Genomic DNA, 16046 nt, shown 5'->3' on the forward strand with positions numbered 1-16046 from the left:
TTAGTTTACATGTCCATTGACGATGATGCACAAGTTGATGAATTCATGCACTATTGATTTACTCCACCCCATTAATCAGAAGCAAATATCTACCTTTAGTGCTTAGGTATCAGGCGGTTGATAATATCTAGGAGAAGTTAGGAGTGGACACTAGAAAATACAGAGTAGTTTAAATAGTCAAATACTCTAAGAATATAATTAAATAATAAGTTAATAAATATTTTGCTTCATTAAAAGTGTTATAAATAATTTCACCACACTAACTTCAATTATTATTTTTTACAGCATGCTGATTGTTTATTTTTTCTAATAACATAGCAAACATGGAGCTACCAAAAGACCCATAAACCAAATATAATTATGTTGGATAAAATACTTAATTACTAATTTAGAATAATAATCACGATGTACAACAAGATAAAGAATATGGAATCCTTCAAGTGTCCTTAAGATAACGTCTTGTATGCCATTGGGGATGAGGATATATAGGGTTTATATATTTTTAAATGAATTAGAATAAAATTCATTAAATAATATGCAAGAAGTTAATGTATGTGAAAGCCATGAAGTTATATGATTATGACCACTCTTATATTATGATGCATACCTTACATGCGAGGATGAATCATTTTTATAAGTGTTTGCTTAGGTTGCTTGTGCGGTCAGCGATTCTGGACAATAGATACATACTGTTGTCATCTAAAGATCCCAAAATGCGGAACAAGACCACCACATATGAGGCTCATAATGATGATTTAAGATAAGTTATTTAATAATTTAGTCAAAATTGAAATAATTCTTACATATGAGGATTGATGAGTCATTTATGTATGTACATACTTGATTTAAAAGAAGAGTTTATTGAAAATTATACTTGTTCGACCTTTTCATCAATCATTTTAAAATATCTTCAATGAAATGGTTGAGCATATGCTTAATTAAGTATTTTAATAAGTTTCAACAACTTTTTTAAATTATTCGTGAAACATTGTAAACATTTATTTAAATATATTTGAACAATTAATCACATTTATATTTAACACGTTTATCAAGCAATATCAAATTATCTTGAATAAAAAGGGCGAATATTTGTTGAAATAAAATTTAACTAGTTTTATAAATTTTAATAATAATGTAACAATTATATTCATTTTTTTAATAAGATTGATACATTACAGTGCAAAAACATTTAAGATATATATATATGTTTATTTATGCAATTTACAGCAGCATAAAATGCCAAATTTCACAAAGGCATATTAAAGTGGGTTGTCTACTCCGTTCTTATCTTACTCGCACCAGTAGCAAAAGCTGGGTGGGGCGTCGGCGAGAAAATCTGCGACGCTCGGCAGTGAAGAAAGAGCGAGACAGATAGATGGCTTCCCCCTTCGGCGACGATGACACGTACGTGGGCTATGATCCCCGGCTTCCTTCCCAGCGCTACGAGGCCTACCCAAACTTCGCCGCCGACGAGGATTCCGGTGATCCCACAGTAATATCCGACGATCATCTTACTTCTGGCTTCCATGACGTCTCTGGTGGAGCCTTCGGTCCTGACGAGAACGTCCAAGTTCACCATGTTTCTGGCCGCAGCAGTATCCCTCCTTCTCCCGAGGGTTTCGGCTACAACCCGGATCCGCTAGCGGACTTCTCCGAGCCTTCTCCTTTCATCATACCGGAACCTAATGGGAAGGCTTATGGAGAGGAGGAGAATGGAAGCTTCTTCGCCTCTGATGGTCCGATACTCCCGCCCCCAAGCGAGATGCATCCAGAGGAAGGGTTTATTCTGCGGGAGTGGCGCCGGTAAGAGCTTTGCCTCCTACGCCCCAGATCTGTTTGCTATAACCGTTTAAGATATATTTTTAGATATATAATTTCTGATATTCAGCGGCAGGGATTTCTCATGGCGTTTTTTGGAGAGAAGCTGGAATTGCAGAAATTAGAGTTTGCACATTAGTAGCATTCAATAAGAATAAGTAAACAATGAATAAAGAAGTAAGTGTTTTAAAGCTAATCCCAAATAATTGGGATAATAATAATTACGATAATGATGGTATGCTGTAAAATTGGTTAATCATTTTTTAAACCAGGTTCATGTATGAGAAGCCTGATATGGAGGTGCTGAGATATCATAACATATTATAATACTTACATTATTCATATAAATTGCTTTAAAAATATATTGACTTTGAGGTTTTTTTTTTTTTGGGAATGGTGGATATAACTTGTGTTGAAAATATATTGATTTGATTTAATTATTATTTTTGAAATAGTTAAGCAATAAATCGTAGTTTATGTGGCTTTAATTTATGATCTTAGAGAAACAGCATTCTCTTTCAACCACTAAGCCATTGATTCTTTTCTTAATAATCTCTCTTTTTTTATGGTTTTTCTTAGCATTGGTGTATGCCTGCCTTTTAGGTGGCATCGTACATGATTTCTAATAAAGCTGTTTCTCCTAGTTACTTTATGCGGATGGGCTTTGAAGTTCCATTTTTAGTTCTTCTGATAGATTAGCCGTTATTGTTTAACTATTTTCTGATATTTTTCAGAATCACTCCTGAGATTGTTTTTAAGGCTTCGTTTAATTTGAAGTTTTTGACGCTTATTCCGTTTTAAAATGACAAATTCATTTCTTCTTTACTGTTTGGTTCGTCAGATCAAGCTCCCAATAACTCCTTTTGTTTCATTTTTCTGCTGTTTTGAGAAAGTTTTTTATATATGCTTCTCCGTTAGAAAACTCCATTTTCTGAACCAATGTTTCTTAAAACTGTCTTTTACAAAAGTACAAAAAAAACCAGACGAAGCCTAAGAAAGGTGTGCTTTACTGTTTGGTAATTTTCTCTGAATTGACTTCTTGGTCTACATCTTGTTCATGCTGGAGGAACTGGTTTTCTGAATAGTCATGACTGCCCATTTTTTGTCATATTGTTCATACTGGTGCAATTTACTGCATAAAGTTTGCCTATTTATCGCTTGTTAGAAAAGTGTTGCCTTGTGAGGAGTTGAGTTACACTGAAATAATTTGAGGACCCACTGAACTAAGTTATGTGTGCCGGTGAATTATAATGTATGGGTAATTGCTAATCATTCAATTGCTATAATAATCTTTCACATTCTTACATAGAAGTGCTATTTGTAATTTACTTTTGGAAATAGTGTTCCATTTCCTGAGAAGATATTTACATATCTAAGCGGCTAAGATGGCAAAGAATTATGCGATAAGACTACATATGAAGATTTATATCTCTATAAAATGTGAGTATTTGTATGTTTATACATTTATATATGAGAATCTATATATATCTATAAAATGTCTAAGATATGCTTTGTTATATAAATCTAATGCTCTACAACAATGATAGTTATAAACAACTAAGTTGATTTTCTTGGAAATAATAAGTGATGTTCACTAGAAGGTTAGTGTGATATAAGAGAAGGCATGAGAGCAGTGGCACCTATGAAAATTAAGGACGTGGAAAAATAAACTGTGGTTGGGCTTATAGATCAAAGAAAAGATCAATGATTGTTTGTGTGTGTATGGTGGTGGTGTTGTTGGTGGTGTTGGTGGTAGGGGTTCGACATCTTAACTCAATCTTGCATGATCCCATAAAATTATAAAAGCAAACTTTAACAATTCTCTTTTTAATTTTGAACGTAACTCCTAGTAGTTTTACATCAGAGGGGCATTGAAAACTGATGCTTGAGGAATATTAGGCTAAAGTTTGCTTGGCAAGTTGGTCTGTTGGTGCAAGATGATATACATGCTCTAGACTTAACACCACATGCAACACTTAAAGGTATGGTTAGAAAATTACAGTTCATAAATCCAACCAAAATAACCGGGATGAAGACTATTGATATTGTTGATGGTTGTAACTAAAATGACAATTTATTAACATTTAGACAAAACAATACATTGACAAAATTGTTAATAACACTATCTGATGTGAAACATAGGATGCAACAGGCATTGTTAGGAATTTATAAAAAGTTGTTTAGCATGTTAATTTTAAACAATGTTTCACCAAGTTAGATTCTCGGATTTCTCAATTTTCAATATTATAACACGTGCAGTTAGATTAGAGAGACAATTTAGAATAATCAAAGAAATGTTCAACACTTAATGAGCCATTAACAAGAATCAACCGATTAACAAATAGATAGTTCACCTTGAGTTTCCCTCACTCACACTCTTTGAAATAGGTTTTAGCCGGAGAACAATCTACACAATAACAAAGATGCCACTAAAAGACAATAGGCACTTAGGATTTTGGATCAACAGAGAGTTTACCTGAATATGAAGAAGCCGGCAGCTGTGTGGAGACTCTTGGACAGCAAACGGAAGCTTCCAGATTGTTGGACAACAAGGGAAGCTTGCTGGAATCCTCTGGACAGTAATGGAAAACTACTCGAATAGCAAACCAGCGGGGGTAATCTTGCTGAAATCCCAGATCTGAAGAAGCTAACAGATAGTGGGAGACTTCTGGACAACAAAAAAAGGAGCTCCTGGACTTTGGGACAGCAGGGGAGTTTGCTGAAGTTTTCTGGACAGCACAAGAATTGGTTTGGGATAGCACTTCGTGGATTAAAAGAGGCTGGACAGTAGTTTTGATGTGGCAGAAATTCCTCTCTAGATCACGGTCTCTAGTGGGGAGTGGGGTTAGGGGAAGTTGGTGGTGAGAGGTAATTTCAGAATCTGAAATTAATTTCAGATTTTAGGTTGGATTTGAATGGGGAAAAGATTTGAAATTTCGAATTTAAAATGCAGAGGAATAAAGGAGGGAAAAGGTAATTAATATCCCCTAATCTAGGGCTTAATTAGGGAACAAAATAAATTAGAGAAGGGGAGGGAAGGGGGGGGGCATCCAAAGGAGGGAAGAGGGGAGTGTCCACATTCAACGTATGTGGATCTTTGTATTGATTGTTGATTGGGGAATTCAAATCTGAAGTAATTTCATATTTTTATCAATTGGGGGGCTTCCTAAAATAGTTTTATTAATTAGGAAAGTATTTGAAATTCAAATTAATTTGAATTCAAATTAAGAATCTTTCCAAATTAATACTAGGATAAATTAGGAAGGTATTGAAGAGGTACTTTGAATTTTGAAATCAAGGGAATTGTGGAGGGGGTTGGGCCGGCGGCTAAGGGGGGAGGGGAAGCCGTCGGATATAGGTGGTGGAGAAGAGGAGGCCGGCGGGTATTGGTGGAGGGATGTGTGTAGACAAACTGTGCAGGAGGTGTTTTGTTGACCGGTGGTATGGGATTGAAAGGGAGGTGGCTGGTGGCTTGATGAAAGGAAAGTGGTGGGAAAGAAGAAAGGGGGAAGGGGAAGACCGAGAGCTCGGACTCTTTCGGCGTATGTCGGGTATTGCCTTAATCCTCTCCTAGGGTTCTCTCTTCTCCCAAAAGCTCACAAAGGAACAAGAAACCAAAAGCTGAATTTTTTTATTAATCATTCATCCATCCTCATATAATGACTAAGGCCTTAATAGATAGACCTCCAGAATAAAAGAAGCTCAAAGACTAAGATGCCCTCAGGGCTACGACATAAAATAAATCCCTCATAGGGGTACAATGGTAAAAACAGAAATATAAATAAAAAAAATACATGAATGCATCATAAGTAGAGTCTATGAATCGTAGCAATCGATCTACGATTCCTTCGATGATAGACGCGTCGAAATCTCCTGCTGATGTCCTCATCACTATCAATCCAATATTTAAAATGACACAAACTAGGAAAAAGATAGCACCATTCACTAATCACTTTGTTAAAATACATCTTTTCCATATAATAAACCAACTGTTCTTAAGATTTTGGTCCATTGTGGAGAGGAATAATTTAATTCTCACATGAATTGACAACAACAACAACAACAACAACAACAACATCAAGCCTTTATCCCACTACGTGGGGTCGGCTACATGAATCCTTTGTCTCCATTGTGTCCTATTAAAAGTCAAATTCTCGACATGAATTGACAAACAAGGAATAATTTAATTCACACATCAATTCTTGCCATACTGGAAACAGTACATAAAATAACCAAATCAAAGCTCAAAGAACAACTTTGAAGAAGAGGTCACCTGGACAGGTCTCTATTGTGACATGAGGGTATGAAACGTTAAGCCTCACAAACTCGAAGACGTAAGGTGCTAAGATCTTAGAAGCATTCCCCTTTTTTCTAACTGTTCATAAATCAACAAAAAAGAAGAGGTGAAGACAAAAAGAGCCTTATCAAATTATTATGTGATGTCAACTGAAAGCCAAGCACATTGTAGCCTGAGATAGCTGTAGCTGTTCTGGGCATGTGACCAGCTAGATGCAAGATCTGCTAATTTCCTGAAAGGTATTGAAGCACTGAACTATTAATATGACTGATTGAACTTCATCATGTATATATGATGAACAAGAAGCTAGTTCAAAGATATTGATTGAGGAAGGTTAGGAGAAAATTTGTCAGAGAACAAGCTTTCCAATAGGTTGTAAGAAGATCTGGATAGGAATAGATAGAGTGATTATCCTGGCTAGACATTGGTTAGTGCTTAAGATGCGATACATACGCAGACTGCAGGTAATAACATAGGTTGTTCAATGAGAATCTATCAATCAATAACCATAACAGGAAGATGTAGATGGTTTGGGAAAAGAAAATGTCAGGGACAAGAGTCAACCGCCAAAACATATGATTCAGTTGCTCTTCTCAAATATGCATATGCAATATATGCAAGTAAATATGTAAGCACACAATGTGTGTTTTTGTGCAAGTGTTATCCACTTAGGTATTAGTTATATTCATGTGTGAAGTACACTTGTTATGTTGGCCTTTTAGAGGGAAAAAAAGCTCATGATTACCGTGGAGTATCATATGAAATTATGAGCTTGATATATCTCGTATTTGTATATTAACTGTGCAGTTATAAGTTGAACAATATTTATGGAAATAGACAATGACACGTTGTTTTGTTTGCATTTCAATATTTACTTGCATTTGGGGGTTTTCATTTGGGTATTTGGGTAAGCGGGTAAGTGATATATGAATTATTGTTCTCCATTAGTTTTTAACCCTAGAAGGCCTACAAATAATTAAAATCTATGTTGTATTTATTGTATGACATGTTTCACTTGTAGATATTCACATATATCTGTAGGATAGTTGGCGTTATTGATTTATGGATGTTGATGGATAGTGAGGTGAGTCTAAGATATTTTTTTCCTGGATTGCAGGCCCCTAGCATCAAATTTAAATTAACTTAGAAAATATAAGCATCTTTTTTGCACGCTGTATACAAATATTTGGCATGGTTATTGGGCACGAAAACAAGCTTGCATGCACACAATCAAATCACTTCTAGAAACACACTATTTTATGTTCTATTACATTGTTCGATAGGCCTCTTTGCTTATTAATTCTATGACATAATATTGTGTGATACCATTGATTTGGTCTTCTTTATCATCATTAGCCTTATCCCTACTATTTGGGGTCAACTTTATGAATCCTCATATTCTTTTTTCTTCTCATTGTGTTCATATGATCTTTAGCCTATTATGCATAAATATTTTGCACAACTTCTATCTATATTACCTTTAAACTTTAGTCCATCTAATTTATTTCCAAATGCTTTGATGCTAAATTTAGTTACTCATCATATAGACATATTTTCTATTTCTTGTTTTACATCTCTAAAACACCCTAGCTTATTAATTACTATCTTAATCTTAAATTGATGCTACTACCTAATCTTTAATTGATGCTACCACCATTGTCCCTGAAATAGATTTATTTTTTTATCTATTATTCTTAATTTTTCCGCACATTCATCTTAACATTTGTATTTCTCCCACACTCAACTTGGCCATCAGAAACTCTTTTATTTTTTAACACTCATATTATAATATAATTTTTAGAATTGCATTTATATAAAATTTGTTGTCTTCATGATATTAGCATACTGCATAATAGTCCCGAGGCATTTCTCCATTTTAACCATGCAATGTTAAGTTTGAAGTTATATCCTGATACATATAACCTCATTATTTTTTGTCATAGATTCTGCATATTTAAATTTATCATACTTAGGTATTGCTTAGCATTCTAATATCAATAATTGTCTATATCACACCCTGTAAAGTTATATATTATATATTTAGTCTTTGTTAACTAATCCTAAGTCTTTTATCTTCTTAATTTTAAATTTTCACTTCATTTAGTAGATTTCTCATGAACTAAAATTTATCGCTGCAAATACCATACAACAAGACACCTGTCTTTAAATATCTTTTATAAATATCTCAATCATTAATGTAAAGAATATTGATTTAATGTTGTTGTCTTTGAAAACTCTTTGGTCACTTAACAACCAATGTTTTAAAACATTATAGGTTTGGTTTCAATTTAACGTATATCATAAATTTTTTGTTTTTGATAGTTTAGTTTGATTTAGGATTCAATTTCAATTATGATTTCAATTATTTTTTATTATTAAATATTACAAAAGTATATTTAAGGTAGGTAGTAAAGCATATTATACAATTTTGGTTTATGTTATACGCCAATAAAATTTACACTAGTGATATAATTCTTGTGCAATTTTGACTACTATAAAGTTTTAGTAACATCTTCAATCAAGAGTTTTAGATTGATTTTAAACTCTTGAATTTCGTCTAAAATTTCATTGAAGCTCACTCGTTTCAATAAAAAATCCTGGAGTTATTTTAAATTGAAAATGAAAATATTAGTTAGTTTTGGATCAATTTCAACTGAATGGATCCTAAGCCACTAAATTGAACCTAAACCACCAACACTTAAAATGATGTTCACAACAATGCCTAATAATAATCAATGCTCCGTCATTTATATGTTTAATTACTTTGACATTCTTTTCTCTTTTTTAAATATAAATAAAATAAATTCCCATAGTACTTGGCCATATGCCTTCGCAAGATCAGTAAAAGTCATATGGAGATTTTTTTCTATGTTATTTATATTTTTCTATTTGTTGTTTGACCTAAAAAATTCTTCTATAGTGGTTCTTCTTTTCTTTAAATCAAATTGGTTCTTCAATACTGATATAATTCGTCTAAGCGTATGTTTCATTACTCTTTTATAACTTCATCATGACTTAGTTGATTTCATTAAAATTACTATATTGAACATCTCCGTTAGAGTATTTATCTAATTATTTGACTTTAAAACTACATTGCAAGGTTTGAAATTACACAATTAGATATTGAGACTTTTTTTTGTGTGACAAGATGTAAGCCTAAGAATTAAATCATTAAATAAATGAAAACATGAAATAATTAGGAACATACTAATATCTAAGACATTAAAAAAGTTTGAGCAACATTATAAAAATCTATACATGGTTACAAGCACTGAATAATTTAGAATTATTTAAAAGGTCTTTCCGACTCCCATTTTAACATAGAAGTAGTCTAAGACCCTCCTCTAGTCTCATCACTTAAAAGGTCTTCATCAGAGTCATCATTATTATTAATTGCTATCTTTTCTCCCTTATCCTAAGTTGTTTCATCTTCCAGCAGATCTTTCTCCTCATCTTCCATCTCAACTAATTTCATCTTCACCAATCAATAAAAACATTAATTAAATATTTAAAAATGACTATATTGATGATTATGATTTCTATTACATAATTTATGCTAACATTTTTTTATTTCTTTTTATTTGTGTTGGTATTGTTCTTTTCTTCATCAAAGAAGTCAACATTGAGATTTTCCTTTGGTAATTGTGATGGTGTAATTTGTTTTTATTTTCCCAAATCATTTTTCATCCTAACCACAATTCCACATCATTGCTAACTAATAGATTTTCACAATCCTCCAAAGTTATCTTCTTTAAATGTTTGTTTTCTAATCTCTTATTGTATATAATATAAACCAAGGAGTTTTTTCTTAAAGTAGTCAAAAGTCTTGGTATGAATTTGGTTATGCATACTGCAATTTCACTCACACCTTGATGACGAGTATGTAAGAGCTAGTACTTTGATTGCAAATATTTATAATACAGGAGTGTCGTAGTCAAATTGAATACATCATTCAACTAATTTAAAAGTATAATCAGCTTAGTATATAAAATTTAAAAATCTTAACACAAATATTTAAGCGTACAAAGAGAATGTTTCACCATGGGATCTTTGGTTTGTTGCAATCTAAAGAATTTGCACTTGTTTTTGAAAGCTTCAAGTTGGAAATCATTCTTCACCCTCTCCTTTGGGTTAGTAATCTATCTATTTATACAATGACATAGACTAAATTTTATTTATGGATAGTTGGACTTGTTTAAGTGTTACATAAATGAGGATGCTTAGGTGGATGAGTGGCTTTACTCTTAGAGATAGGATATGAAATGAGCATATACATGAAAATGTTGGAGTAGCTCCAATGGCAGATAAAATTAGAGAGAGCCTCTTAGATGGTTTGGTCACATAAAACGGTGGCCTTCCGATGACCTGGTTAGGAGAGTACATATATTAGATTTGGCTTATATTAAAAAAGTAGAGGTAGACCTAAGAAGATTTGGTTAGAAAATATTAGAAATGACATTTTTTTATTACATTTAAATGAGAATTTGACTCTTAATAGGGCACAATGGAGAAAAATAATTCATATAGCCGACCCTACATAGTGGGATAAAGGCTTGACGTTGTTGTTGTTGTATAGGTGGACTTGTTCTCAACATATTGATATTGAGGATTCTTATAATGGCTACTGACATTCAAAACCGATGCAACTAAAGCTCTCATTTCTCATCTACAATTTCCTAAATTTTCTTATAGTTATACTCATTCCATTTAAGCCCTTTGCCACTGAATTTTTTCGTGCCTCAACATTTTCTTAAAACATGAACTAAAGACTTAGCAGTTCTGATAGCATAAGTTACATTTAAACAAAGTATATCCCTTAAAACAATCTTTGTCGCTTCTTTACCTTCATGTTTCCTGGAGAAAGCATAATTCAACCTTTATATGGAGGTGAACATAGCCTCCAAAAGTTACCTGACTTATTGGATGCTTTGTAAAGTTAAGTATGCCATAGCAAATCTAGTAGCTGCTGGTCTAATGAGTTCTTTCTTAGAAAATTTTCTCATCAATGCTGAAACCCAACTATAATTGTAAATAATCATGTTAATATTCTTACATTTAGTTAAGGCATTCTTTTTCTTTTTCTTTCACATTGAGTCCAATAAATATGCTTTTTCTTTTTCATCAGTTTATTTCCTCTCATCTTATAAGTACTTAAATTGCCAGTGATAACTTGGACCATTATATGCTCCCCAATCACCTCTATAACTCTTGCAATTAGTTTGAAAATGTATTGTGCATGATTTGCCTAATATGATGCTTTAATAGGCTTTAAAAGATAGTTATATAGGGATTATTTATTAGAATATTGATCAAATTCTAATTTTTAATATTTGACCAATAATTTGTTATGATTGCAATTATAGTTTGTGACCAAGTTCTCTTGGTATTCTCAGTAACCTTCTTAGTGTCTTCTTTAAAATTTCCTAAATTCATATATGGAAAGACGTTTAAGATCTCAACCTTAGGAACTTATATAACAAATCATGTTGAGACATGATAGAGAAATTGCCGCATTAAATGGAATTGCATTCTCGTAGAATAACCTTTCAATGTCTATGCAAACATGCTTAAGAGCATCTCTTATATTTTGTGGAGACATTTGAAAGGCTATCCTCGTACCATCGTTATTTTTATCTTTCACATTAATCATATATTAATCAATAGGTCCCCTAGCACCTCTATTGGAGTGTGTCATAGGAATAGAAGAATCTTTACCACTATCCCTTTACTATAAAATTTGCCACTAGTAACTTTGTCATTAAATTGCCAATATGCTAAATGCTTTGACATTATTGCTTTATTCATCTAAAGAACAACTATCTTCTTTTACTTCTTCAGAGACTTCAATATGGTGCAGCATTTTTTATGGCAATCAAAAAGATAATTTTGTCATCCTTGTTACACTTTTTAACTACTTTATCCCAAAAATATTTCAAAGAAATTAAATTATTTTCATTCCCTTCAATTTGCATTTGACACTATATTTCAATGTTGAATATTTTCTATTTCACATCGAACTCTTTTTAGAACCTTTAACCATTGAAAAATAACCTTAAATTGAAAATTTAATTCAAAATAGAAAAAATATAATTCAAAATAAAGTGTATGAAAGGCCAATGATCAAAGAAAATAAAAACCCTCAATAAAGAAACAATTAAGCGTAAAGAAAACGAGTAAAAGACTACCAATAACAAGAGCAGAGGTGGTGGAGCAGCAGTGGCAGCGATGCAACAGGGTTGGGATGTGACTGTGAGGGTTTCTGCAGCATGTGGCTTGGCTTGCATGTCTTGGGACCATGTGTTTCCTAAGGCTTGCGTGCTATTATTTTGCTTAGGATTTAACAAATAGTCAAATAGGTTTAATTTGATATATTAGGTTTGTAAATAAAAAACTGTGAATAACATAAACCCTAAAATTAGAGGCTTATGCCTCATCCAAATAGCATTGAGGCATGCCTCATCGCTATTGAGGCTTTCACCTTAGCCGACCATGTGTGACATACCTTATTGCTTTCCTTGTTTCCCTTGCGTAGAGTCATGCCTCTAATTATGCAATTTTAAACTTTGCTATATTGAAATGATTTGACAGCCTAGTCGTTCTATCTTCATAAATAATTCTTTGAATGTTAATATGTGTTTCATTTAGACCTAAACTTCGTCTATATTCATCTTCTTTAGGGATAACTCTATTTCATAATAATATTATTTGCAAAAAGCATATGTTAAAACATCTCACTTTTAATACTCTGAATATTCATTTTAAGCATCTTCTGAACAAATATGTACTTAATGATGATATAATTCTACTATAATTTGAAGTTCTTTGGTCACTTCAAAACAACTATTTTTAATACTAACTAATGCTCCATCATAGACATCATAAGAACTTCTTTTGATGACATGTACTTCATGATCTTAAGAACTTTTTTTTTTAATTCTAGACATTTGCAAGAGGTTGTACTCTGATATATGGTTTTTGCTAATGATATTCTTCTTGTCGATAAGACTAGAAAGGGAGTTGAAGGTAAACTTGAATTATAGAGGTCAACTTTAAGTCTAAAGTCTTTCATTTGAGTAGATCTAAAATTGAATATATGGAGTGTAATCTTAGTAATAATAATTATAGTGGAGGGATTGTAACTTTTGGTGATCAAGTCATTAGTTAGAGTACTTGTGTTCGATATATTAGGTTTATTGTTCAGAGTGATGGTTAAATAGATGGGGATATTATTAGTAGAATTCAAGTTGGATGGTTGAAGTGGATGAATGCATCGGGCTTGTTGTGTGATTGAAAAGCCCCCCTTAAGCTTAGGTGATAATTCTATAAGATGGTGGTTAGACTTGCAATGCTTTATGGTGCAAAATATTGGCCATTAAAAGAGAGAAGATATTAAGTTAAGTGTTGCAGAGATGAGGATGCTCAGGTCGATGAGTGACTTGACTCTTACAGATAGGATACAAAATAAGCATATACGTAAAAAGGTTGGAGTAGCTCCATTGGAAGATAAGATTAGAGAGAGTCACCTTAGATATTTTGGTCACATAAAACGGTGGCCTTTCGATGACCCTGTTAGGAAAATAGATGTAGTAGATTTGACTTATATTAAGAAAGATAGAGGTAGACCTAAAAAGACTTGGTTAGAAAATATTAGAAATGATATTTCTTTATTAGATTTAAATGGGAATTTAACTCTTAACTGGACACAATGGAGAAAAATGATTCATGTAGCCAACCCCACAGTGGGATAAAGGCTTGATGTTGTTCTTGTTGTATTTATTAATCATGGCTTCATGTTTTAATTACATCTTTAATATTTTAATTAAGGAAATGAGCTTAATTATAATATGATGAGCATTTCTTTATTTTGTATTTTTCACATCAATATGTTTACTTTATCTTTCACGCTTCATACATTTATTTAAATTTGTGGAAAGGTGTCGATTAGGTAATTAAGTCGTATGAAATTAATATGTTTGCATTTATGGATGCTTGTATGCATACATTTATGGCTGTGTTGGTGTATCTTTAAATGATGTTTTGTCTTCAAATATGATTGACTTTAGTGACTTTAGCATCCTAAATGAAAATAAAGATTTTTGATTTTATCGGTGTATTAGTAAAACCGAAGTTAGAGAGGCTTTAAAGAAAATGAAGTGTGGAAAAGCTGTTGGACTTGATGATATTCTAATAGAGATGTGGAAATGTGATACGCCCTAGGGTTCCACAATTTCGGTTTTGCCCTAATTTCCCCCAAAAATGAGGAATTTCTCCACCAAAAGCAAAGAGAAACAATCACAAGAGGGTTGAGATGAAAAGCAAGAACCTTTGCATTAGAAAGCCAAGAGAAAACAAGATAAGTTTGTCCACTTCGAGAAGGACAAGATCTCCCACAAGAAAACCCTAGAAAAGAACAAGAAGGAAACTAGAAGAAGAAAACTAGAAAGAGAATACACTTTTCATAATGCCTCCAACTAAATCCTAATGGCCCCCTTCATACAATCCAAAAGTCCCTCATATCCCCAAATTACCCCCACTTAAGTGGGTGGGCCATGCCTCCAACTAAACCCTAATGGCCCCCCTTCATACAATCCAAAAGTCCCTCACATCCCCAAATTACCCCCACTTAAGTGGGTGGGCCCCTTTTTGTCCAGCCGGTCCGCCCGCCTCCCATAGACCCGCACGGGTCTAGGATGGACCGGGTGAACCGGTCCATCAATACCGCCCTCTAGAAGATCAACCTTGTCCTCAAGGTTGAAATCTGGAAATTGCGCCTGCATGGCTTCGTATATCTCCCAAGTAGCCTCGTGTGTCGGTAAGTCCTTCCACTCGATGAGAACCTCCCTTTTGCCTTGATCATTCTTCCTCACTTCCTTCACCTGTAGTGGCTCTAGTAAGAGTTGCATATCCTCGGTGAGGCCTCGGGGTATAGTAGGAGTGGTCACGGTATGATCCCCTATGCTCTTCTTCAATAGTGATGCATGGAATACAGGATGGATGGAGGAATGAGGAGGCAACTTGAGACGGTAGGCCACCATCCCAACTTTCCTTTCGATCTCGAAAGGCCCGTAGTATCGGGGAGAGAGCTTTTCACTTCTTCTGCTAGCTAAAGCCTTCTGTCGGTAAGGCCGTAGCTTCAGGTATACCATCTCTCCCACCTCAAATGTCACATCCTTGCGGTGAGCATCCGCCTTGGTCTTCATGATCTGTTGGGCTCTCAATAGGTGTTCCCTCAATTCTCCCAACACCTTATCCCTCTCCTCCAAGTATTGATCCACTAGATATACAGGGGTCGTCCCCTTCTGATAATTCACCAACGGTGGTGGATCCCTTCCATAAAGAATCCTGAAAGGTGTGAACTGAGTTGCGGTATGGTAACAAGTGTTGTACCAGTATTCTGCCCATGGTAGCCATTTGACCCACTGCTTAGGCCTCTCCCCAACGAAGCATCTCAAGTACGTCTCCACGCTCCGGTTCACCACCTCTGACTGTCCGTCTGTCTGTGGGTGGTATGCTGTACTGCGCTTCAAGAATGTACCCTGCATTTTGAAGATCTCCTTCCAAAAAGAGCTCAAGAATACCTTGTCCCTATCTGAGACAATAGAAGTGGGGACCCCATGCAATCTAACCACCTCTCTGATGAAAGTAGATGCTACAGTAGGAGCTGAAAAAGGGTGCCGTAGTGGAATGAAATGGCTATACTTGCTCAACCGGTCAACTACCACCATTATGACCGTATACCCATCAGACTTGGGTAATCCCTCAATGAAATCCATGGTAACTTCCTCCCAAATCTTGTTTGGAAGCACCAAGGGCTGCAGCAACCCACTAGGGGCACAAGCTTGATACTTGTTCCGTTGACAAATGTCACATTTGCTTACCATGTCTTCGACATCACCTCTTAACCCTTTCCAAAAAAATTCGGCTTTCACCC

The 16046-nt window shown here is 34.2% G+C and overlaps 1 protein-coding gene across 1 annotated transcript in view; it reads left to right on the forward strand.

Moving 5' to 3' along the window:
• The first annotated feature begins 1258 nt into the window (after nt 1-1258).
• Nucleotides 1259-16046, forward strand: part of LOC110096082 (clathrin light chain 2) — a 24618-nt gene continuing 9830 nt past the window's right edge. Inside the window, exon 1 of the mRNA XM_020821851.2 lies at nt 1259-1803. Within this exon, the coding sequence (XP_020677510.1) occupies nt 1376-1803 (428 nt within the window). The 5' untranslated portion in view covers nt 1259-1375. The remainder of the gene's footprint in view (nt 1804-16046) is intronic.

This window comes from Dendrobium catenatum, unplaced genomic scaffold (assembly GCF_001605985.2).
Source record: "Dendrobium catenatum unplaced genomic scaffold, ASM160598v2 fragScaff_scaffold_621, whole genome shotgun sequence".
Lineage (NCBI taxonomy): Eukaryota > Viridiplantae > Streptophyta > Magnoliopsida > Asparagales > Orchidaceae > Dendrobium > Dendrobium catenatum.